We start from the raw sequence: 25,355 nt of genomic DNA, 5'->3' as shown, positions 1-25,355 counted from the left end.
TACGAGTATTAAACCCTTTACAACCAGAGGCCACATTAACAGCATTCACTGTATATATGGCCTTTGAAATCCTTTACAAGAGTGAACAAAGCGAGCCCAGACACGGGGAAATAGCTGGACCCTGATGGGGGGGGGGGGGGGGCGAACAGGACTTTGTGGGCACCCTGTAGTGTAGGGGTAACAGGGCTTGTTATGTACACCCTGTAGGTGTATGTGTGTTTGGGGGGGTACACTGTATGTGTGTGGAGGGGGGGTACACTGTAGGTGTGTGTGTGGGGGGGGTACACCACTGTATGTGTGTGTGTGTGTGTGTGTGGGGGGGGTACACTGTATGTGTGTGTGTGTGGGGGGGGTACACTGTATGTGTGTGTGTGTGGGGGGGTACACTGTAGGTGTGTGTGTGTGTGGGGGGGTACGCTGTATGTGTGTGTGTGGGGGGGGGTACGCAGTGTGTGTGTGGGGGTGGGGGGGGGTACGCTGTATGTGTGTGTGTGTGGGGGGGTACGCTGTATGTGTGTGTGGGGGGGGGTGGGGGGGGTACGCTGTAGGTGTGTGTGTGTGGGAGGGTACGCTGTAGGTGTGTGTGTGTGTGTGGGAGGGTACGCTGTATGTGTGTGTGTGTGTGTGTGGGGGGGGTACACTGTAGGTGTTTGTGTGGGGGGGGGGGGGGTACAGGGCCTTGTGCAGACCCTGTGGGGCCCAGGCTGGGAGCACAGTCCAGGCTAACACGCTCTCCTGGTGCTGACCACTTTGCTCTGGTACCTGACCGGCTGCTGCCCGGGGCCGCTCACATACACATCCAGGCGGTAGGCGGTGCCGGGCCGCAGCCCCTCCACCCTCTGCGCGGTGACCGAGCTCCGGGAGGACTTGCAGCCCACCTTCTCGGCGCGGGGCCTGGCGCTGGGGTGCAGGCAGGTGTCCGGGGGCCTGTCCGGCCCGCCCGGGGGCCGCACGGCCCGCCTGTACACACAGTACCTGCTGCCGCCGGGGTGCGGCGAGCCGAGCCAGGCCAGGGTCAGCGCCGAGCAGCCCCGCAGCCGAGAGAACACCCGGAGGCGGGTGTCGCGGGGGAGCGGCGGGAAGGGCAGCTTGTCGGGCCGCTCGGTGGCGTGGAGCCGAAGCGAGGCCGAGGCTTCGGGCCGGGCCCGCAACCGGATGAGAGGTCGCGGTCGGGGTCCTCGGGCCTCCCGCCGCTCAGCGAGAGGTGCTCCGGGCCCCGGACCCACCGGGAGACCAGGGTCCGCGCCCCCCCGGGCCCCTCCCGCCTCACCCGCACGTGCACCGGCCCGCGGCACGGCCACACCGACACGACCACCACCCGCCGCCCCCGCCCCGCCCGGGGCCGCTGGGGGGAGCCGGGCCTGAAGCGCAGGAGCCTCGAGCCGCCGCCCTTCAGCCTCACCTCAGTCACCTTCCCGCGCTTCAGCTCCTCCGCCGACAAGGCCGCGGCCTCGGCCTCGGCCCCGGTCCTGGCGAACGTCCCGCCGTAGGCCGCGCCGGCCCCGGTGGCCGGGTTGACCGCGAAGACGTCCAGGTAGTACTGGGTGCCGGGCCGCAGCCGGGACACGGTCAGGGAGCTGGCGCGGCCCGTGCAGAGCCGCACCACCTGGGCCTCGGCCTCCCGCTGCCCGCGAGCCCGCGGTTGCCAGGGCGACGAGGGGGACGGTTGCCAGGGCGACGGTTGCCCTGATGACGCGGTGGAGGAGGAGGAGGGATGGTCCCCAGGGCTCAGGTTGCCCCGGAGACCAGGAGGATGGTTTCCTTGGAGACGGTTGCCGGGGCGCCGGTCGCCAGGACGATGAGGACCGTGGCCAGACATCTGGTCCCCACGGAGACGAAGACGTCCGCCAGGCGTCCGGTGGCCAGAGGGACGAGGAGGATGGTGGCCGGCGAGACGGCGCTCCCACCCGGTGACCCCCGGTTGCCCCGATGACGGGAGCCTTCGGGGCCCCTCGGGCTTGGGGAGGCCCGGGCCCTGCCGCTGCCCCCTGGCCCCCCCACAGCTCCGGCTCCGCGGCGCACAGGCTCTTGTAGTTGTGCCGGCGGCTGACCAGAGCGCAGTACTGGGCCGCGATGTCCGGGCTGGGCTTCCACACCAGGGACAGGCTGGTGTGGCCCACGGCAGCCACCTCCAGCCGGGGGTCCCGGGGCAGGGAGGGGTAGGGCCGCTCAGGGCCAACGCCGGCCCACACCCTGACCCCCGTGTCCCTCTCGGTGCAGAGCAGCTCCAGCGTGTAGCGGCCCGCGGACCTCCCCGCCCTGGAGAACGTCTCCACGTCGTTGCCGCGGTAGGAGAACAGCCGTGTCTCCCGGTGCCGCAGAGGGTGGGGGCCGCCTGGCAACAACAACTGGCATTTACACAGTGCCCTTCAGCCAGAGCCACACACACACAGAGCCCACCACCCAGCGACACAGACCCACTCACGTACCCACCCACATACTCAGGCACACACCCAGAGCCACCCACAATCTCAGCACTTGGGTCAGCACAGAGCAGCCAGGGGCAGGGACACAGTGCCGAGGGACAGGAGAGGGGGAGGGAAGGATGGCGAGGGAGTTCCAAGGGTTGGGGGGATGTTACAGTAGGAAACCTCGGCTTCCGATGGCTGAATCAGTGGGGGACATGCAGCAGATTTAGCCGAGCGGGGGAGACGATCAGAGCAGTGGAGTTGGAGGAGATGACAGAGATTATCCCCAGACACACACACACACACTCACTCTCCTGAGCTGGGATCTGCAGGATTCTCACCAGAAGCGTCCTCGCTCGGATCCTCTTCCGGTTCCCGCAGCGTCAGGTTCCACTGCAGCGGAGCATCGCACGGCACGACCCGTACCGTCACCGAGCTGTTTCTCTCAGCCACCGCAAAAACGAACCTGAGGGCAAAATGGAACCTGATCAGCTGCCCAGCAGCTCCTGGCGGAGACAGCGATGCCAGAACGACCAGATCAAATGTGTCCTTTTCATCCAATGAAAGTGAAAGAAATAACAATAATCATACATGCATTTCAGATAGAGCCTTAACACTCCACAGAATATACTGTCAAGTGAATTGACTGTATATTTATACATAGAAGAAAGACAGATGGATAGAGAGAGAGAAAGAGAAGAGCTTTTCATTCTCAGTCTCGGAGATGGATTTGAGCCATACAGTTGGGGCTATACAGACCGTCCATTGTAAGCAGCACAGACACCTGCCCTGTGAAGTCCTGGATTTCACGCCCAGCCCAGCCCAGCCCAACAAGTCTGGCTAACAGTAGTGGCTAAGTTCCACTTTGTTCCTATTCATTGAGCTTCCACGTTACTAACTCACCAACACAACAGGGTCATGTCCCGCTGTTTAATCACATCCCGATTGTCGCATCTTTTAATGACAGCATCGAGTTTCTTAAACTAGTCCTGTTCTAAGGCAGTTTTATCCTGCGGCATTAATCGCCCCCTCGGTGTAAGGGGTCCAAGACCCTGCCCTATAAGGGTCCTATATAAATGCAAGTTGTTATAAATAAACACTTCCTGGTGTGTGGCCTCAAACTGGGGGGGTGGGAGGAACATAGGAACAGCAGAAGGCAATTCAGCCCTTCGAGTCCGTTCTGCCATTTTATTGGTTAGATAATAATAATCCTTGTATTTGATACAGCGCCTTATCACATCTTCGAGACATCACAAAGCATTTCACAGGATATACTGTAAAGTGTAGTGACTGTATTTTGTGGGTGAAACGCGGCAGCCAATTGTGCACAGCAGTGTCCCACAAACAGTCATCGACTGAGTGACAACTTTTCTTTGGAGTGATTAGTACCTCCAGAAAGTGATCCGCCAATCATTTAATAACCAGGTTCCGACTTACTGCTCGGTAAACAGAGGCCTGTGGAGCAAAGAAACTTGCCCAATTTTTTGCCCTGCCTGGGAATCGAACCCAGGTCCTCTCGCTTGCATGGGGAATGGTCTAACCACTAAGCTACAGGACTCCACATGGCTAATCTGTAGGGGGTGGAGGGGGAGATGAGCTGGACATACGCACCTCTTCTGCGTGTTCCTGAGCAGGAAGCCGGTGATTCGGCTCCGCCGATGGTAAGATGCTGGGAGGCAGTGCGGTGTCTTGGATCCCCTGTCAGTGACGAGCCTGAGGCTGGAAGTCGGTGGCAGCACAGGCTGAGCAGCAACAGGTAGGGGAGGCTCCTCTCGCACACCACTGGCACCTTCACACACATCGCAAACACAGCCTTCAACACAAAGGAAAGTAGAGCACTTATTAATAATCATAACAATAATAATCTTGCATTTGGTATAGCTCCTTGTTCCAGTCCGGAACCTTGGCGTCTTGTTTGACACTCAACTATCCTTTCTACCCCATATCTGTGCCATGACTCACTCTGCCTTCCCCCACCTCCTCAACATCACCCGTCTGACGCCGCCAAAACCCTCATACGTGCTTTCATTATTTGACTATTCAATTCCTTGCTTGTCGGCCTCCCCAACTCCTCCCTCCACAAGCTACAGATCATCCAGAACTCTGCAGCCCGTGTCCTCTCCCGCACCGGGCTCCGCGACCCTATCACCCCCATCCTCGCCCGACTCCACTGGTTTCTTGAACTATCCTCACACAGAGGATACAGTTCAAGGTCCTGGTCCTCAGCATCAAAGCCCTCCATGGTCTTACTCTCCCCTATCTCTGAGACCTCTTAATCCTCTACCATCCTGTTTGCTCCCTCCGCTCAGTGGCTCTGGCCTTCTTCACATTCCCCCCCCACCCTCGCTCGCCCCACCACTGGCGGGCAGCCTTTTGCCACTCTGCCCCCACCCCCTGGAACTCCATCCCACAATCCCTCCACTTTGCCCCCTCCCTTGCCTCCTTCAAGTCCCATCTCAAGACCCTCCTCTTCAACCGTGCTTTCGATCTCCCTGCTTCCCCCCCTCCACCCTCCCCGATCCCTACCCCCAGCTCGAGTCCAAAACTGTCTGTCCAGCACCTTGGGACGTCCTCCTGATGTGAAAGGTGCTATACAAATGTAATTTTGTTGTTGTTGTTGAGACGTCTCAAAGCACTTCACACTGTAAGGTGTAGTGACTGTGTATTTTGTGGGTGCGAAACACGGATTTTATCCGTGGGATTGTTGGCCAGCAATTGTGAGAGAGAGAGAGAAACTCCCTTCTCTTCATGAATAGCGCTGCGGGATCTTTAACATCCAGCTGAACAGGCAGACGGGACCTCGGTTTAACGTCTCATCCCAATCAAACAGGTCAGCATTTTCCATTTTCTTCTTATTAATAATAATCCTGGTGTGTGAGGCTCCCGTGCTGACACTGGCTGTCACGTGGGGAAAAACAACCACTGCGGAGACTTGGGGGGGAAGTTTCCCCAAAAGTTGCAAGTTTTCATAAAGAGTTGTGATAACTGAAACAAGTGCTGCAAAGTGCAAAGCACTGAACTGTCCAAACTTTCACCAAACACACGCGCACAGTCACACAGGACAGAGCCTGTACACAGCTGAGAGAAGGTTAACCTGCCTGCAAAACCGTCACTCCCCAGAGAAACTAAATCACAATCAATCCGAGCAGTTTATTGTATAAAACTCAGTATAATTCTCCCATGTCGCTCACCATGTTGACATCACTGCTGTTTCACCTCACACTTAATTGCGCATCTCACATCAAATGAATGTCTCAAAGTGCTCAACGACAATTTGAACCCTGACAGTTGCGGAGCAGAACGCCAAGCAGGAGAGAGATTACCGTAGGCATGGTCAAATGGGGAAGGAGGGGGCAAAGCGGAGGGATAGAGGAAGAATGTTCCAGAGTTTCGGGGAGTAGTGGCTGAAAGTACGGCCACTGATGGTGGAACGGAGGGAGAGCACGGGGGACAAGCAGAGGAGGCCAGTGCTAGTCGAGCAGAGAAATAAAAAGCTAGACACACCTCAAAGCATGACACACACTCTGACGGCTCCTGGACTCCGACACTCCGGTTTTCCAACAGCCACGGTGGTGAGTTTCACACCGGGATACAGCGTGTCCGGCTGGTGGAGCAAGTGAGCGAGCGAGGACGTCGCTGTTAAGCCAAGGTGCAGGCTGACTGTGCAGCCCGATTCCCCATCATCCCGACACTGAGAGGTTGAGCTCATGTACATTCCCCTCACTCTCTCTCTCTCTCACACACACACACACACACACACAAGGCAGTAATTAAACACTGACTCTGCCCTGAGCTCTTTAGTGAGTCACTGAGACGCACGCAGGAGCAGGCATCTCTGCTCCTTGAGACTGAGCCGGGAAGAGGGGGAGAAACTGAATATAAGAGGCACCTGGTTTGCTTGCTTTCCCAGTACATCCATTCCTCCCTCACATTACCCCCGTCAGTCAGTCAGTCTGTCAGTCAGTCTGTCTGTCTGTCTGTCTCTGCCTCTAGGAAAATTTCATTCTCTCCATCACTCTGCAACCAACCAGCACAGAGTCACTTTAGAAGGAACATGTTATAATAATAATCCTTTTGCATTTGATACAGCGCCTTATCACACCATTGAAACATCTCAAAGCGCTTCACAGAATATACTGTAAAGTGTAGTGACTGTATTTTGTGGGCGAAACAAAAGTCAAAGTCATCTCATTCCCAGGAAATCTCCTGGAAAGTTCAGTTAGGGTTGGGGTGGGGGGGGGTGTGAACCCACGAACCTGACCGTCTTACCTGGAAGTGAAAGTGCTACCATACCCAGAGCTTTGAGACAACGTTGTGATAAGGTGCTGAATCAAATGTAAGAATTATTATTATTTCTATTACTGACTGAGCCAGACTGACACCAGTAACATCCCTTCAGAGCCGTCACTGAGACCTCAGCTCGCAAGGGAATATCAAACAGCTTGCTGTGAGTAAAGAGAGGAGAACCATTTGCAGTGAGTGGAGTTGAACTCATTACCACCGCCCCCACCAATCCGCCTCGCAGTGCAGCCTCGGGGAAACAGGCACCTTGTAACATGCCCGACAAGTGTAAGCAGAAACACGTGCTAGAGTGGGCTCCAGGGCAGGTGGATAGGATGGTGAATTTCTACCCCCAACCCCCGCCCGTGAGGGTCTGCAGTGGGAACCAGTCGCTGCTAATTGAAGCCACGGTTTGTTGATGTTGGGTTTGACGTTTTATTTGATTTTTGCCTCCAATTTTATTGGGTAAGAAAATCTCCAGTCATTGATTGGAAACAGCAGTCTAGAGACAGAGGCTCTCGGGGAATTGGCAGCGGGGAGGGGTGAATGGACAAAAATAAATAGTTCCTCAGCTCAGATCATCAAGTACCATGTTCAATCTCGCTGGCTGGCTGAGAGATCATTGACCACAGAAGCCAATTTACACACAGCAAAGCTTCACAAACAGCCATGCGGTGACTGACCTATTTCTTTGGAGGATTGTTGGTCAGGACACTGAGAGACACTCCGTACATGAACATTACACACACATGATACCAAAAAACATACAAAAGCAAACAGTACGAAGCCACAGATGCACATGACGTCTCTCACACGTGCAAAAATACATGATTAGGACAGACGCACAATGACACACATATATAGACCTATATAATAATAAAAAAAACTTGCATTTGATATAGCGCCTTATCACGTTGTTGAGATGTCCCAAAGGGCTTCAAGGGATATATTGTAAGTGGATTGACTGTATTATGTGGGTTAAATATACACAGATTTACACACAAAAATGCACAGACACACACATTCAACATGTCCTAATCAAAAAGTTAAACCGTGAACTATTTACAGATGTACAGAACTCTTGTTTCAATCTATTTCTCTTCCAGTATGTGACCACAGGAGGGGGCCATTCAGTGGCTAACCTGGGAATGCCATGTGCATTCACCTCTGGGAACAGCTGGAGCAGATATGTTAAACCTCGGAATACCGGCATCTTTCAAACTCTCCTGCCTGGTTTCAGTAACTTGCCAGCCCGGCTCAGTGCTCGCAGGACAGGGCGGGAGGTCTCTTCCCTGCAAGGTGCCATCTTTGAGGCAAGTGGAGTATAGTAGCATAGAGGTTAGAGCACTTGACTCGCAAGCGAGAGGACTTGTGTTCGATTCCCAGGCAAGTTTCGTTCCTCCACACCCCTCTGTTTACCTTGCAGTAAGTAGGAACCTGGTTGTTAGTCGATTGGCGGATTGCTTTTCTGGGAGACATTTCAAAGTGCTTCACGGAATATACTGTAAAATTAATTGATTGTGTATTTTGTGGGCACAACCCGGCAGCCGATTGTGCACAGCAGCGTCCCACAGACAGTCAAATGGAATACATTGATCAAGTCTGTGACTCGGGGCTGATTAAAGGGTTAAGGATGATATTTGGCTCCGAGACTAGATTGTTTTTCTGGAGAATGATTGGCTAGGATAGTTCAGCCTTCCTCCCCTGTGTTTCTAGGATGAGCCATCAACACAATAAATAGTCTGGAACATCAGCGAGCGAGCGAGGCAGGTAGAGTCATGGAGGGCAGCTTGAGCCACTGGCTATTGGCTTTGCTCCTGATCACCTTGGTGCAAACATCACAGACACAGGTAAGAGCGAGAACATCGCCGTGACAGGTACCAGGTTTAATGTGTGTCTCACACGCTCGGAGCTAAAGCAAATATTAGCCTAAAGTTGGGCATGAGCGCAGGTTTGATTGACATTTGCAATTCAAGGCTGGGGCTCGAGCGGGATAATTAGATATTAGAAGGAGGTCATTCGACCCATCGTGTCCATGCCAGTGCTTTGAAAGAGCTGTCCAAATTAATCCCACTCCCCCGCTATAGAATCATAGATGGACGGACAAGTTCCTCAGTATGTATATGTGTAAATATATGTAAAAAAAATACAGTTCAGTGGTTAGAGCCCTTGCCTCGCAAGCGAGAGGACCTAGGTTTGATTCCTGGGCAGGGCGAAACCTTAGGCAAGTTTCCTCACTCCACACATTCTGTTTACCTGGGCAGTAAGTAGGAATCAGATTGTCAGTCGATTGACAGATCGCTTTTCCAGGGGTAATAATCTCTTCCAAAAAAAATAATACTAACAATAATAGTCACTGAATCCACGACTGTTGGTGGGACACTACTGTGCACAATTGGCTGCTGCATTTCACCCACAAAATACGGTCACTACACTTTACAGAATATATTCTGTCAAGTGCTTTGATACATATGGACGACGTGATAAGATGCTATATCAAATGCAAGGATTATTATTCTATATGATTATATATATATGTGTGTACATGTGTTTTTATTGGGTCTCTCATGTCAGGACGACATCCCAATGAAACGAGTAAGGTGAAGTGAAATCACTGGGCACAGCTTGGGGTACTCGCTCCCCGTCCCTGGGGCTCAGTTACTAACCACCCCCCTCCAGTCCCCGTCTCCCACCACCCCAGCTCAGAAGAGGCTGTTTTATTTCCATTACCAGAGGAAAGCTCAGCAGCGAGTTCGGGGGACGGGGCATTAACAGGCGGTAAATTACCCTGATGAGGAGACAATTCAGGTCAAATTTGCTTTGATCCTTGCATTTGATATAGTGCTTTGCAAATTTGAATGTTATTGAATGTGGCTCTGGGGTCTGAGCTCAGAAAGCATCTCTCCTCCCCCCACCCTCTCTCCGCACTCTACAGATTATTTGATAACCAAATTATTATTTTTTTGAAGGGATGATTACCCCCTGGGTCTGAGGGTCTGTGACAACGCTGGTTGCCTGCGGGCACTCTGCTCTCCACGTGACAGAAGCCAGTCTGCCACGTCTGAAGACTGAGAGTTTATGAAATGATTAACTTGTGACAGTGAGCCACTGAGAATAAACAACCCACCCTAATCACCAACCTGCTCACTGGAGAGAGACTGCCACTCACCCACAGTCATACACACTCAGACTTGCACGCTCACAGTCACACTCAGCCCCAGGGGGTAATAATACCTTCAAAAAAATAATAATAATTTGGTCACTCAGTCCACAACTGTTTGTGTGCAATTGGCTGCCGCATTTCACCCACAAAATACAGTTAATTCACTTTATAGTATATTCTGTGAATAATAATAATAATCCTTGCATTTGATATAGTGCTTTTCACGTCGGGAGGACGTCCCAAAGCACTTCACAGAACACACTGTAAAGTGAATTGACTGTATATTTGTGGGCGAACGCGGCAGCCGATTGCACACAGCAATGTCCCACAAACAGTCGTGGATTGAAAATGACCATTATTGTTTTTGGTTTTGGAGGGATTATTATTATTATTAAGCGTGAAGCGCTTTGAGCCGTCTTGCAGATGCGATGAGGCGTTATATTAAATGCAAGGATTATTGTTGTTATTATTAAACCTGAGACCTGATGACTCTCACGATCTCTGACCTGCAGGTTTCTTACTGTAACTCCTCGATCCCCGACTCCATCTATAACTATGGAGCCACAACGATTGACGGCCGTCACTACATCTCCTTCATGGACTTCATGGGCAAAACGGTGCTGATTGTCAATGTGGCTTCCTACTGAGGGTTAACCGAGCAGTACCTTGGTTTGTGCCTCTTACCTCAGGTCCACAGCTCACACTCGTGGCGCAAGTCAAAAAGAGAAGGGAGTTCCTCTCTCCCAGTAATCCCTGCGTCTCCCCCCACTCACACACACACCCTCAGCCATCAACCTCATGGCTGTTTGTGCACGAATTGGCTGCTGTACTTGCCCACAAAGCACAGTCACTACACTACACAATAAGGCACTGCAAGGATTGTTATTGCATATTATAATGAGAGCTGTGTTTGTTTGTTCCCCAGAACTGAATGCACTTCACAAGGAACTGCAACCACACGGTTTTACTATCCTCGCCTTCCCCTCCAACCAGTTTGGGAAACAGGAGCCAGGCAACAATAGGGAGATATTACTCAGCCTGAAGTGAGTGTGATCAGCCAAACAGTCCTTACACACACTCGCACACTGCTCACACCGAGGGTCTCTCTCTCTGAAGTGAGTGTGATCAGCCAAACAGTCCTTACAGACACTCGCACACTGCTCACACCGAGGGTCTCTCTCTCTGAAGTGAGTGTGAGCAGCGACAACAACAAAGAACAAGAAAAACAAATGACATTTACACGGTGCCTTTCATGTGAGAAGGACAGCCCAACACCCTGGACAGGCAGGGATTTGGACCTGAGCTGGTGGCTGGGATCAGGAGGGTCAAGGGCAGGGAGGATGGGTGTAGAAGGGTGAGCGAAGGCTCGGTCAAAGAGGAAGGTCTTGAGATGTGTCCTGAAGGAGGCAAGGGAGGGGGCAAGGATTGTGGGATGGTGTTCCAAAGGTGGGGGCAGAGAGGCTGAAGGCCCAACTGCCGATGGTGGGGAGAGCTGAGCGGGAGAAAAACAGTCCTCGTTCAAGCGCACACCCACAGAACGTTCACATTCACACACTCACATCACACAGAGTCTCTCCCTCTGCCCTCAGATATGTCCGCCCTGGGAAAGGGTTTGTGCCAAACTTTCTGATGTTCCAGAAGGGAGATGTGAATGGTGTTGACGAACAAGAGCATTATACGTACCTCAAGGTCAGTCCGCTTTGCTCTTCTCACCATCAACCCGCGCACACTCAACACGCTTTCGTGTTTTTTTGGTCAGTCAGGTGTCTGACATGTGCGGAAACCCATCACCGTTGCTTAAGAATCTCCAAACCCAAGCTGAGATTTCCAGGCATCCCATCTACACATGGAAACCCCAGAGATAGATTGTTGAAATGGAATGCGCTCTCTCTCTTTCTCTCCCTCTCTGGAAGGACACCCCCCCGCTTACCTAATTCCGGAAAGTATTAGGTGCAGGTTGGCAAGAGCCAAATTTTGGGAGGAGCCCAGAGTGTACATTGGGGTAACTGCTGGAGTCTAACCAGCTAAAACCTCATAGCTTGTTCATTGAGAGCACTGTCTGGCCAGCTTTCCCGCTGCTTGCAACTCTCTCCCTCCCCTTTTGGATACTGGATCCATCCAAATTTTCAAGATTGATACATGTTTGTTAGGTCTACTCCTGTTCCTATGTTCCAGTGTTCCTTGTCCAGTTGGGACAACTCTACCCACACGTAACATGCAAACGCCACGCACACGCAACAGCTGACATGGCCTGGGTGACTCCAGGCAAGTGGGTAACTCTTGCCGTTTGCCCACAGAGCGCGTGCCCACCGGTGAGCGAAAGCTTCGGGGATGCCCACGCAAGGCTGTTCTGGAAGCCCCTGAAGATCTCGGACTTGAAGTGGAACTTTGAGAAGTTCCTGGTGAGCCCGACCGGACAGGTGATCATGCGCTGGAATCACAACGTTCCTGTGGCAATCGTCAGGGCCAACGTCATCTACTACATGAAATCCCTGTTGGAAAGAGGTTCGCAATAACTCCTACTGACAGCCCCCAGCCACAGCTAAAGTCAACTCCAACACCTCAGCTGAGTGACGCCCTGTAACCCCAACATTGTCTGCTCTCCCCCAAAACTGCCCTGGCCCGGGGGGTGTTAGGAGTTGAGGGTTGGGGGTGGAGGCGGGGGTGTGGCAGGACGTGACAGTGAGGACCAGGCTGTAAAGCAGACCCTGCGGGGCCTGGTCTGAGGCTGGTCTGGGCAAGAGCAGCTCCTTCAGTGCATTCAGGCTGCCCTGTCCCCCAGGCCACACGCTCCTGCTCCACCACCCCCTCCCCACCCGAGCCCCCACTCCTCCACCCCTCTCCCCCCGCTCCCCAACCCCATCGCCCCACTCTCCCCAGCCATCTTGCCCCCCAGGCCGCACGCTCCTGCTCCCCACCCATTCCCTTAGCGTCCCCCACCGTTCCCCCAGGCCTACGCTCCCCCTCCCAATGCTCCCCACCATGCTCCCAACCCCTCCCCTTTGCCTTCCCCACACCGTGCTGTCTTCATTAAATCTGGTTACAAATAAATCTTTCTTCTGTGTGGCCAACTTTGGAAAGCTGAGATAAGTCAGTTTGGGGGGTGGGGGTTGTCTCCCCTCGCGCTCTCCCCCTCACCCTCACCACAAATTCACAAAAGGTCAAAGGGGATTTAACAAGGATTTTAATATCAGGGGATTGTATTTTTAAAGTGGACAAATGAAGAATTACTCACACTCCGAGGCTGGACAGAAGGGAAGGAAAGATGGAGCTGGGTTGCGAAGTAGGGGAGGGGGGTTAGGGTGGGTGGGGGGACTATTAGATTCCAGCCGTTTTCAACCTCAGGAACATATTGTTTCCCAATTTCAAGTTGTGCTGAACTTTGGCAAATTCTCCAAACTGGGGTTTTGATGCCATTTCGCTTTTACACCAAAGTTTGGAAATTCAGAGCAGAACATGATTGTTGCCAAAAATCCAGCACGACTGGAAACTCGGGAAGCCCCTCCCGAATCGAAACGGCAAGAGCCAGGTCTACAAACAGAGAGACACAGAGCCAGAAACTAGGCTGCCCACACTGAAGGTACTTGGGAGTTTGGACCTCCTCCAGGTTGAGAGCAGGAGAAGCAGGTCAATGTCAGGTAGTCACTGGGCTCAGTGCTGGCCCTTCCCAGGGCCATGGGCCAGAGCATCTGTAACAGGAGAGAGAGAGGGGGGGGGTTAAACACTCACACAGAACAAACACAGCCCCCACCACCCCACACACGCACACACTCAGCGCTCACCCCCCCCCCCCCCCAACACACACATATCCAGCAGGGTCAAGCATCAACATGCAACGTAAGTAATACTTCCCCACGATCTACCCGGAAATGAGGGTCGAGGGTCACAGAGCGAGGCCTGACCTCGATCCCTGTTCTCACCTATCCGGTTCAGCTTGGCTCCGTCGGGCTGTGTGTTGGCCGGGATCCTGGGGGCCGTGGGGCAGAGCGGGTGCCAGTGGGGGTCCGTCTGTGCCAGAAACAGAGAATCAGCCATACAGAGGCACACAGCAACACAGAGGGTGTGTCTGGGTGTGTGTGCGCGTATCTGCGTGTACAGTGACCCGTTAGCTGTGACTCACCAGGTGGTAGGGCACGGGCCCGAGTCCCAGGGCCGTGGGCGGGTAGTGGATCTGCCAGTCGTAGCCCCCGTGCACCTGGGGGAGCGGTGGGTAGGGGGGCACGGGGTAGCCGGGGCAGAATGGGGTGGGGGCTCGGGCCGAGGGCTCTGAGGAACGTCTCTCTGCTGGATCCTGTCAACGGAGATCAGAGTGAGGAGAGGAACAACAACAACACCGTCAGTCCGTGCCTTAGCTTAGAACGTAGCAAAGTGCACTCGCTCTTACGTGAAGTGACTGTTACAGGCAAACCGGGCGGCCACATTACACACACAAACAGGGCACCCCCTCTCCCCCCCACACAGTGCTGCACAGGAACATCAGGTTATGATCTGCCTCATTTGCCACACTCCCTGTGAGATGATCATTCTCACGTTACACATACTCTCGCCCGTGCTCTCTCTCTCTCTCTCCCTCCCTCGAGCTCTCTCGCTCCCTGTACCTCCTCCAGGACCTGTTTCTGAAGCTTCAGGATTCGCTAAAACTTTTCCTTTTGCAACTTCTCCTCCTAATAATCATCGTGATAGACTCGCAGCTGACAGCGGAGACAGAGCGAGAGACACCGTGAGAGAGAGAGAGCGAGCAAGAGAGAGAGAAAGAAAGTGAGAACATGTACGTATGGGATTAGGGGGTGGGGGGAATCAGAAGAGAATAAAACTGTGGGTGGATGGGAGGGGGGCGGGTGGTCCCTGTGTGTTGGGGGGTGCGGAGGGAGAGGGTGGGTGGGCTCCTGTGTGTTGGGGGCTGCAGAGGGAGAGGGGGGAGTGTGGGTACCTGTGTGTTGAGGAGACCGTTCTGACTCTGAAGCTGCTCCAGCTGAAGCTTTAACACCTCCTTTTCCTCATTCATTCTCTCCCGGTCGCTCCTCTCCCTCTGGAAATCCTCCTGAAAGATCTTCACCTGGAAATTACACGCACACACACACACACGTGACCCAGTGACCAACACACACATGACCACCGCGACACAGCGCCACAAACTGCCCGACAGTGACACAGCTCACAGCTGTTTGGGGAGAGGTGATGGGTTATGGAGAGGGAGGGGTTGCGAGGGGGAGGGGTGACGGGGGAGGAAGGGCTCTTACCTGGTGTTTGAGGACCTCGAGCTGAGTGAGCAGCTCCTGTCTCTGGGCACCGACACCTGTTTCTCCAGCGACAAACAGAGGAGTCTGAGCCGTCAACACGTTCTCCAGAGCCTGAGACACAAACATGTCACTACACATGTGTGGGTGGATACACACACACACACAGCCAAACCCACAGCGACCCCCCCCCCCCCCACACACACACACAGCCACACCCACAGCGACCCACACACACCCACACACTCACAGCGACCCCCACACACACATCCACAGCGACCCCCACACACACACACACATACATCCACAGCGACCCCCACACACACACATACATCCACAGCGACCCTCACACACACACACATACATCCACAGCGACCCCACACACACACACACACATACATCCACAGCGACCCACACACACACACACACATCCACAGCGACCCCCACACACACACACACATACATCCACAGCGACCCTCACACACACACACACACACATACATCCACAGCGACCCCACACACACACACACACACATACATCCACAGCGACCCTCACACACACACACACACATACATCCACAGCGACCCTCACACACACACACACACACACACATCCACAGCGACCCTCACACACACACACACACACATACATCCACAGCGACCCACACACACACACACACATCCACAGCGACCCTCACACACACACACACACACACACAGTGAGACAGCAATGAACGATATCCACCGCACTTTGGATGGAATATATTTGTGAAGTAAAGAGGTTGACGTGTCCACACCTTGTTGAGCCGCTGGATTTCCCTCTCTTGATATTCCCGCTGTTTGGTCAGAGACATGAGCTGATCCTGGAGACACTTGTTCTTCTGTTTCAGCTCCTTAACCTCGGACTGAAACAGAGAGAGTGAGACAGTTATGGGAGCGAGAAAGACCGTATGAGTGGTATAGAGAGAGAAAGACACATACCCACACACACACACAGTCAGAGAGACACAGAGATGGTAAAAGGTATTAGTTAATGTTTTTGACAAGTCTGAGTTGAATGGATGTCTTGCTGTGCGAGGCGGGAGCTGGGAGCTGGGGGATCAGGGTGGGGGTTGTGTTGGGTCAGGGGTTGGGGTGTGGGAGGGGTTCTGTACCTCTCCGCTGCTGATCCGGGTCTTGGCCAGCAGCAGTTGCTTGTCAAAGTCTCGTTGCCGCACATCGCGATCAGCCTCCTGCCCACTCAGCGATCGCTGTGAGACTGATAACCGTTGGCGTAGCTCCACTATCTGATTAGCACAACAACAAGAAGGTAATAACAACAATATACAATATCAGCACAATATCGCAACAACAGTGTAACAATATTATTACAAATAATAGTAATATAAACATAAAACAAAATAACAGTATACCAATTCCAATAATACAATAACAATAAGAGCAATAATAATAACAGTCATATAACAACACAATTAACAACAACAACAACAACAACAAGATTCCATTTATAGAGCGCCTTTCACGTCAGGAGGACGTCCCAAGGCGCTGCACAGTTGGGAGGATGGGAGGATGTTGGGAGGATGTCTCAAAATGCTTCACAGGATTTACAGTATTGTAATATGGTGACAATGTTACGATGGGAGAGAGACAGTGTTGCGATGGGGAGAGAGACAGTGTTGTGATGGGGGAGAGACAGTGTTGCGATGGGGAGAGAGAGAGACAATGTTACGATGGGGAGAGAGAGACAATGTTACGATGGGGAGAGAGAGACAATGTTACGATGGGGGAGAGAGAGACGATGTCGGCCAGGACGCCAGGAGAAACCTCCAAGGTTTCCAATAATGCTACAGGACCTCTAACGTGTGCCCGGACGGACAGTCGGACGGGAGCTGTGTGCGGTAACGTTACCTTCTGCTCGTACTGTTGCTTCATAGTGCGAAACTGCTGGTCCCACTGCTTGTTCACCTCCAACAGCTGTAACAACAACAACTACAAATTACATTTGTGTATTGTGCCTTTCAGGCCGGGAGGACGTCCCCAACGCACAGGGAGAGCGAGCAGAGCACACAGCCACGCGGAAACCACAACACTGAGCGATCACTCAAGCTCTCCCGGCTCGGCATTGATCACAGGGTTAAGGACGTGTGGCACCTTCCAAGTCTCACTGAGAAGCCACTCAGCCAGCAGCACCCGCCTGGGTTCACAGCATCTCCCCAGAACAGTCTGAGGCCCCTTCTTCCCCCCTCCCCACCCACCGCTGTGCCGGGGGCTGCGGTGTTGCCCTACGCTGAGGGCTGGGAGCTGTGACTACGGTATCGCTCTCAGCCTCACCTCCCTCCTCTGCTGTTCCAGGGCTTGGGCTTTCTTCTCCAGGATCTCCAGCTCTTTCCTCCCCCCCGCCTGCTCCGGGACCTCGGGGCTCTGGGCAGAGAGGGGGAGAGAGAGATTAGAGTGATTGCAACAAGAACTTACACAGCGCCCCCTACGCATCTCAGAGCGCTTAACAGTGGCAGGTGCTGGAGTGACCAGGGTGGTGGGTGGGGGGGACGTTGAGATAATATGTGACCTACCTGCTGGCCCTCTGCTCCCACTGTGGGGGCCGTAAGCCTTCGCTGGCCTGTCAGTGCCCTCTCCCCACTCGCTCGCCTCAGCTGCTCGTTCTCCTGCCTGACAGAGCCGAGAGGAAACAACCATTATTAATCCCGTGACAGAGAGAGGGAAAGAGAGATAGAGGTGAGTGAGTGAACGCGAGAGAGAGACACAGAGAGTGAGAGGTGAGAGAGAGGGAGAGTGTGTGAGTATGTGTGTGAATGTGAGCATCGTGTGTGTGTGCGCGAGTGTCGGGAGGGTGAGTGTGTGTACGCGAGTGTGAGTACGTACTGGATCCTCTCCACCACACGGCTCTGGTGCTGGATGTCATTATCCAGTTTCCTGCGCAGATCCTCGTTCTCGCTGCGGAGCTGCTCACACAGCGTCTGCGGCAACAGCCCAACATCAATGCTCAGCACCCGCGGAACTGCCATGTAGTGACTGTGTGTTGTGTAGGCCGAGGGCTAATCTGTAGCCAGGACTGGGTGGTGGTGGGGAGTCAAGGGAGAGCGGGGAGAGGGTGGAGGCAGGGAGGAGTCCGGGCAGGTCTGGGCGTGGATGGGCGGAGTCCGGGCGGAGTCCGGGCGGGGTGGGGGCAGAGCCCAAGCGGGGGTTGCGGTACCTGCAGAACGGAGGTCTTGGACTCGTTGCGTTGGACCTTGGCTGTCAGTCGGGAGAAGTCCACGGCCATGCGGCTGAGGTGAGCCAGGAGCTGCTTACGGTTCGTCTCCTCAGCAAATACACTGAGAGAACTGCCCAGTCTGTTCAGGTATCCAGACACATCGCCATCCTCACCAGCCAGCTACACACCCCACGGTGGGTTGGGGGGTGGGCAGAGAGAGAGAGAGGGAGGAGAGAGAGACGTGGAGAGAGAGAGAGAGAGAGAGGGGGCAGAGAGAAGGGGGTGAGAGAAGGGGGAAATAGAGTGGAGGGTAGAGAGGGGGGTAGAGAGGGGTGGGGTAGAGAGGGGTGGGGTAGAGAGGAAGAGAGGAGGGGGGAGAGAGGGGGGAGGGAGAGAGGAGGGGGGAGAGAGGAGGGGCAGAGAGGGGGTGGGGGAGAGAGAGGGGGGGAGGGAGAGAGATGGGGGGGGAAACGGAGGGAGGTTACACAGTTTGGCCCCGATCACCCCTTTAATTAAGGCGATTTAGACCGAAACCCATTTCTTAAACTGTAGCGAGTGTTATCCCCACAAACTCTCTCCGGCACCAAATCGCCACAGGACGAGGCGGACCTGATGCCCGTCTTCACGATAAGCCCCTCCTGAGCCCAGTGACCTGGCGAGCGAGCCCCACAGTCCGGTATCTCTTTGTGATCGAGCTCCTCAGATTGGCGGTTGCTGCAATCCCAATCCCAGCCAACAGGGGGCGGGAGGAAGCTCAGTCTCCGACATTGCCTCATGGCCGTGTCAGACACAAGCGACTCTCAACAGGAGATCTTTCTGAAAGCCGCACAATGGTGATAAGAACAGAAACTACACTTGATCTTAGCCCTGACCTCACCTTTCCTCTCTCCCCTGGGAATTCTAATGGAATTCCTCACTGACTCCCGGGGGGAATCTTCCGAGGCTACTTCCCACAGCTCTCAGCATGGGCTCCTTCTGTCTCACTCCCTCACTGGAGCTCTCTCTCTCACTCCTCTAACCCCAGTAATCCACGCGCCCCATTCGCAGGGACAGGGGGGGAAATCTCACCTCTCTCTCTCCTTCACTTCTCTCCATCTTCTCTTCCATGTTGACGATTTCAAATTCCGAGGACGTTTCCTGAGAATGTAACGAACACGTGAAGGACAGACACACAACGCACAGCAACTCAGCCTGTGACACCCAACCCCCCTCCCTCCCTGACCCCCCCAGCTCAGGTCCAAATTCCTGACTGTCCAACCCCTTGGGACTTCCTCCCAAGGTGAAAGGTGCTGTGCAAATGCCACGTGTTGTATCAATGGAAGTGTCCAGTATGCGTAAAAAAATCACTTTGCTACTGAGCGGCCAGTGAGCGAGTGGGGGGGCAGTGAGGGGGTGGCAACAGGTGTGAGTGAGGGGGTAACTCCTTGTACGTACGCTGCCCGGCGGCTTCTGTTCGGCTTTTCCCGGCGTGTGGATCCCGCCAGTCTGCGGATCTGCCTGTGCTGGGACCTGGCACAGGTCTACAGAGGAACCCAGAGAGAGAGAGAGAGACAGAGAGAGAGAGTCATAGCCAAGATCAGGAACAGTGTCTGAGCTCCATTCCCAACCACCTCCTCACCCAGCGCCACCCACACAGTCCTGGAGCTCTCCTCTGTAACCTCGTCACATACCTTGATTATCTGGGGGCACAGTGGAAGCCAGGGGCCCGGTGGAGGCTGGGGGGCCGGTGGGTGTCTGGGGGCCGGTGGGTGTCTGGGGGCTCGAGGTCTCGGCCAGCAAGAGGCCGGGGCTGGATCTCAAGTCCTCGCTGTCGCGCACCAACTCCTCCACCTTCTGCCTCAGCCTCAAGGCCTCCGTCTGGGACTCCTCCAACAGGTTTCCTGTGTGTGGGGGAGAGGCTGGGACACTGTGGCAGGCTCGTTCCCCTACCCCCATTCTCCCCCCGCCCCCTCAAGAGCTGTGGTCCCCCCAAAAAATAGCTGTGTTCTCACAGCGGGGGAGTGGGGGGGGGGTCACAGGGTTAGAGCACATTCAGGTGGGAGACCAGGAAATAATTCGTACGGGGGGAGGAGGGGGGAAGTAATCAATAACAACTTGCACTTATATAGCTGCCCTCACGCAGGGCGCTTGACACCGGCGGAGGTGCCCAGAGGCACGGTCACAGAGGAAGGACGGTGGCAAAGTGGAGGGACAGAGGGAGAGTGTTCCACAGTTTCGGGGAGTAGGGGCTGAAAGTGCAGCCACCGATGGTGGAGCGGAGGAGGATACATGCAGGAGGCTGGAGCCAGTCGAGCAGAAGCCACAGGCAGTGGGTTGGGGAGTTGGTAGGTCGGAGAGGAAGGGAAGTGTCAGGGAGTAAAGGGATTTGAAGACGACTGTGAGGATCTTGAAATTGAGAGCCGGTGTTGGGCCGGGAGGGAGAAGAGCCCTCTCCCTCCTCTAACCCAGTAGTTTCCCATCCCCCCGCCCCACACCCCGCCGCCACAGGCAGCGACACGACGACAAGCTATGAGGGAGCTGGTACCTAGACTTTGGAGACCCTTCATCCTCTCCTTCAGGACACTGTTCTCCGCCAGCAGCTGCTGGTAGGACGCGTTGTTCTGCTGCAGACTGTTCCAGGTCATGGCTTCCACCCCACCAGGGTCATAGATCCGAAACGGGGTTCTTCCCTCCATCGCCGCTCACCACTCCTCATTTAGAGCAGTCAAACCCTCCCCTCACTGCAACACATGCAAAGCAACGCGAGGTAACCATCTGCTCAGCAACCTCCACTACCCCCACCCCACCCCCACAGCAAACACACAGACACTCTCTCTTCCCCCCCCTTTAATCTTCTCCCCTCCCCTCTAAATCGATTCCCGCATAAGTTAAGTCAATACAGTGGACAGCGATTACCTGTAATAATAATCCTTGCATTTGATATAGCGCCTTATCTCAGCGTTGAGATGTCTCAAAACACTTCATAAATTGTAGTTGACTGGGGGAGATTCCAATCCGTACAGTGTTACTATAGGTGACAACCACAACCCAACACCAGAATCTAACACAGTGGCCCAGGGTTGTGTCACCCTCTATTGAGCAGTCCAACTGCTCTTGAATGGATGAGATCATGTTGCGGACTGTCCCTGCTCTTCCCCCGACCCACAGCCATTCCCCCAAGTCCCTGTTGCAAAACAATCATCGCAATCATCAGCTAGTCAGCACTCATCCGAGCCGGAGGGGTGACACATCACTGGGATTAGAGTAGAGAGTTCCCATGGGAGGAGCGAGCACCAGCACAGGCAGGATGGGGAGAGAAAAGAGAGCAGAGAATGGATCAGAGTATATTATAATACTACAGAATTCCATTTCTGGGGGGATAACAAGTGAGGCTGGTTTCTGATCGATTGCCCTGAGCCCCTCGTACCCTCACAGCTGTTTACGTTGGGAGATTTACTGCATAACGGTCTCAGTCAATGTGAAGCCAGTGACAAAGCCGGGATGTCAGTGGCTGCCTTCAGACACAGCGGAGATGGAAACTGAAGATGTTTTTTTTCCTCCTGCAACTGAATTAATCATCGGACTGTCCCTTTAAGTCGGTCTGGTGGGGGATGTTTCAATTTGAGAAGTTTTAAAGGGGGAACGAACCCCTGGAGTACAGTCACCTCAACCTGCGGGTGCCTCGGAGCGAGAGATACCTTTAAATGCACGGTGGGTCCCACCGTAGCGCCCAATAAAAGCACAATTTATCTTTCAGTGCAGACACCAGGGACCGAGGGGTTAAACTGAGTTTTGTAATAGAGAGAGAACGCTTTGAAGAGTTTCACCCCTGAAATGTTAACCTGACTTTCTCTTTCAGTTCCTGAGGGAGTGAAGCTCCTGCCTGGGGGTATATAACGTGTTGCGGGGTTTCCAGCTTTCACGTCTATCAGATCACCATCTGAACGGAGGATTTCCTGTTGCTATTGCGATCTGCTCACTCTCAGTCAGAGAGAGGCGAGTCTCCTTCAATCCATCACAATAACACTCTCCATTTACCAGCAATGTCCTATCTCATCCAACAGAGCAAATCTCTTTATTATAATAGTAATCCTTGCCTTTGATGTAGCGCCTTATCATGTCTTTGAGGTGTTTCAAAGTGCTTCCCATGATATACTGTAAAGCAAATTGACTGTATATTTCATTGGTGAAATGCGGCAGCCGATTGCACACAGCAGTGACTTACAAACAGCTGTGGATTGAAGTGGCCAATTTATTATTTTTCTTGAAGGAATTATTACTCCCGGAAAAGCGATCAACTAACAACCAGGTTCCTACTTACTGCTGACGTGTGGAGTAAGGAAACTTGCCCACCGTTTTGCCCTGCCCGGGAATCGAACCCAGGTATCTCGCTTGCGAAGGCGAGTGCTCTGACCACTGACCTACAGGACTCTCTTTTTACCCGGAGAGTTGTTACTGTCTGGAATGCACTGCCCGAAAGGGTGGAAGCGGATTCACAAGGGCATCGGGATAGTGACTTGAAAAGGAAAATGTGCAGAGCTGTGGGGTCAGAGAGGGGGAGTGGGAGTGGTTGGACAGCTTTTGCAGGGAGATGGCACAGTCACGATGGGCCAAATGGCCTCCTTCTGTGGTGCAAAATTCTACATTTCACTCATCGGGACTTTTCCCGATCAGTGACTCATTAACACAACAGAGAAAATTCTGGGATCTTATGCGAGGATTTGTTTTACAGACACTCACTCACTCACTCACTGACACATCGCTGGAAACCTCACCACAAAAGGCTCTCGAAACTGAGTCCATAACAAAGGAAACAAAAGACCATTAAAACCTTCCGCGCAGTATAAGGGGTTTGGGATAAATAACAGGAAGACAGTTATGTTAAAAGTGTTCGGCGAAAGAGATGAGGGAGTTCCAGTGTGTGTGAGTGATGGGGACAGAGCAGAGGATGGAGTGAGAAGTGAGTGAGTGAGTGAGTGAGTGAGTGAGAGCTTCAGAGGGGGTCACACAGTCTCCTTCGCTGCTGTCACCGTCTCACTTCACCCCGAGTGAGATCCACAACCTCCTCACCGACCAGGGATGGAAACTGGGGATTGGCCCCTCAGCCCCACACACACACACAGTCACACACAGTCACGGACCCTAAACGGGAGTGGGTGAGGAGAGGAGAGAGGGGGCGGTGAGGCTTCCCTCCGACTCTCCAATCCGCCACAACGACCACCGGAGCACAAACACCGGACACAGAGTCAGCGAATGGCTTCACTCCTTCAGGAGACATTTCGGAGCAAAACAAATCCACAACGTCCTCGTGAGGTCCACATTGAACACTCTCTCTGTCTCTGTCTCTGTGTCTCTCTCTCTTTGTCTCTGTGTCTGTCTCTGTGTCTCTCTCTGTCTCTGTGTCTCTCTCTGTCTCTGTGTCTCTCTCTGTCTCTCTCTGTCTCTGTGTCTCTCTCTGTCTGTCTCTCTGTCTGTCTCTCTCTCTCTGTCTCTCTCTGTCTCTGTGTCTCTCTCTGTCTGTCTCTCTGTCTCTCTCTCTCTCTGTGTCTCTCTCTGTCTCTGTGTCTCTCTCTGTCTGTCTCTCTGTCTGTCTCTCTCTCTCTGTCTCTCTCTGTCTCTCTCTGTCTCTGTGTCTCTGTCTCTCTCTGTGTCTCTCTCTGTCTGTCTCTCTCTCTGTGTCTCTCTGTCTGTCTCTCTCTGTCTGCCTCTCTGTCTGTCTCTCTGTCTCTGTCTCTCTCTGTGTCTCTCTGTCTCTCTCTGTCTCTGTGTCTCTGTCTCTCTGTCTCTGTGTCTCTCTCTGTCTGTCTCTCTGTCTGTCTCTCTCTCTCTGTCTCTCTCTCTGTCTCTGTGTCTCTGTCTCTCTCTGTGTCTCTCTGTCTGTCTCTCTCTGTCTGTCTCTCTGTCTGTCTCTGTGTCTCTCTCTGTGTCTCTGTCTCTCTCTGTCTCCCCCCCCGCTCCCCCACACCCCGGCTTACCTGTCCCCATTCCCGCTCGGGTCCCGGGTCCCGGGTCGGGGCCGATCTGAGCAGTGAACCGACTGACAACCCGGAAGTGGGTATCTGAGGAATTCCCCCGCGCCGGAGCGCTCTGCGCATGCGTCACCCGCGGGGGATTCCCCGCAAATTGCAACATGTTGCCAGTCAGTGGGATCCGCCAATCACAGGCCAGGGCTGGGGGGGGGTCAGCTGTGTTTGGTACATTCAGTTCTGATCAGATCAGATCCTGGCAATTAGCCCACAGGGGGGGAGGGGAGTGTGGGGGGGAGGGGGTGTGAGTGGGGGGGGGAGTGTGGGGGTGTGAGTGTGGGTAGGGAGGGGGTGTGAGTGTGGGTGGGGAGGGGTGTGATTGTGGGTGGGGAGGGGTGTGGGTGGGGTGTGGGTGGGGTGTGAGTGAGTGTGGGTGGGAGGGGGTATGAGTGTGGGTGGGGAGGGGGTGTGGGTGGGGTGTGAGTGAGTGTGGGTGGGGAGGGGGTGTGGGTGGGGAGGGGCTGAAACAGAAAGCCATGGAGGGAAATAAAGGAGAAGAGAAAGCCATCACTTATTAGGGTGTATTTTGTATTCAAGTCCCCACATGAAGGGGACTTTGAGCTGATGGTCAGGGCTGACCCTCCAGCGCAGTGCTGGGAGGAGAGAGAGAGAGAGAGAGCGCTGTGTTGTTGGCGGCGTTATCCTTTTGGATAAAACCCAGGAATCTGTTGGGAATGAGAAGGGAGCTTCTCCCGGTGTCCTGGGCAACTGTCCTCCCCACACAAATTCATCCCACCACTGTTTTCTGGGGGACCTGACTGTGTGTAAACTGGTTGCTGTGTTTATCTATGAATACACAGTCACTGCACCTGACAGCAAATGTGAAGCACTCCGCAGCTTTTGATGTTATAAGTGCCGAATCGGATCGGATCAGATGTCAGGATTCGTACCAAGAACTCCAGTAAAATAGCCCCCTTCGAAAAAACAGCAAAATTACATTTATAGAGCACCTTTACATGTCAGGAGGACGTCCCAAAGCAAACGAAATTCATGTTGATCATGATTTTTCATGTTAATTTCCCCCCACACCCCCCCACACCCCCCGTCATC

The 25,355-nt window shown here is 53.8% G+C and overlaps 2 protein-coding genes across 3 annotated transcripts; one reads left to right on the top strand and one right to left on the bottom strand.

The window, feature by feature from the left end:
• The first annotated feature begins 8,245 nt into the window (after window positions 1-8,245).
• On the top strand, window positions 8,246-12,674 carry gpx3 (glutathione peroxidase 3). Its single transcript, XM_007908169.2, has 5 exons — window positions 8,246-8,539; window positions 10,365-10,521; window positions 10,778-10,895; window positions 11,442-11,541; window positions 12,150-12,674. Exons 1-5 carry the CDS (start codon window positions 8,468-8,470, stop codon window positions 12,366-12,368), a joined length of 666 nt encoding a protein of 221 aa, XP_007906360.2. The 5' UTR covers window positions 8,246-8,467; the 3' UTR covers window positions 12,369-12,674.
• Window positions 12,675-13,019: 345 nt separating this feature from the next.
• tnip1 (TNFAIP3 interacting protein 1) lies at window positions 13,020-24,331 on the bottom strand. Of its 2 annotated transcripts, XM_042346498.1 has the most exons (17): window positions 24,255-24,331; window positions 20,825-21,020; window positions 19,971-20,180; window positions 19,735-19,820; window positions 19,369-19,437; window positions 18,301-18,480; window positions 17,970-18,064; window positions 17,660-17,756; window positions 17,421-17,510; window positions 16,998-17,063; window positions 16,244-16,375; window positions 15,887-15,994; window positions 15,093-15,203; window positions 14,783-14,908; window positions 13,973-14,143; window positions 13,773-13,860; window positions 13,020-13,541 (listed from the first exon to the last, which is right to left on the bottom strand). In XM_042346498.1, exons 2-17 carry the CDS (start codon window positions 20,973-20,975, stop codon window positions 13,504-13,506), a joined length of 1,818 nt encoding a protein of 605 aa, XP_042202432.1. In that variant the 5' UTR covers window positions 20,976-21,020; window positions 24,255-24,331; the 3' UTR covers window positions 13,020-13,503. The 2 variants fall into 2 exon arrangements, with proteins under 2 accessions (XP_042202432.1, XP_042202433.1); XM_042346499.1 differs by lacking the exon at window positions 19,971-20,180 and having other exon boundaries at window positions 24,255-24,330.
• Between the last annotated feature and the right edge of the window lie 1,024 nt (window positions 24,332-25,355).

The sequence above is a fragment of the Callorhinchus milii genome, unplaced genomic scaffold (genome assembly GCF_018977255.1).
Source record: "Callorhinchus milii isolate IMCB2004 unplaced genomic scaffold, IMCB_Cmil_1.0 Scaffold896, whole genome shotgun sequence".
In the NCBI taxonomy this organism is placed as follows: Eukaryota; Metazoa; Chordata; class Chondrichthyes; order Chimaeriformes; family Callorhinchidae; genus Callorhinchus; species Callorhinchus milii.
The sequence above is the reverse complement of the archived record's forward strand: the minus strand, read 5'-3'. Positions and strand labels throughout refer to the sequence as shown.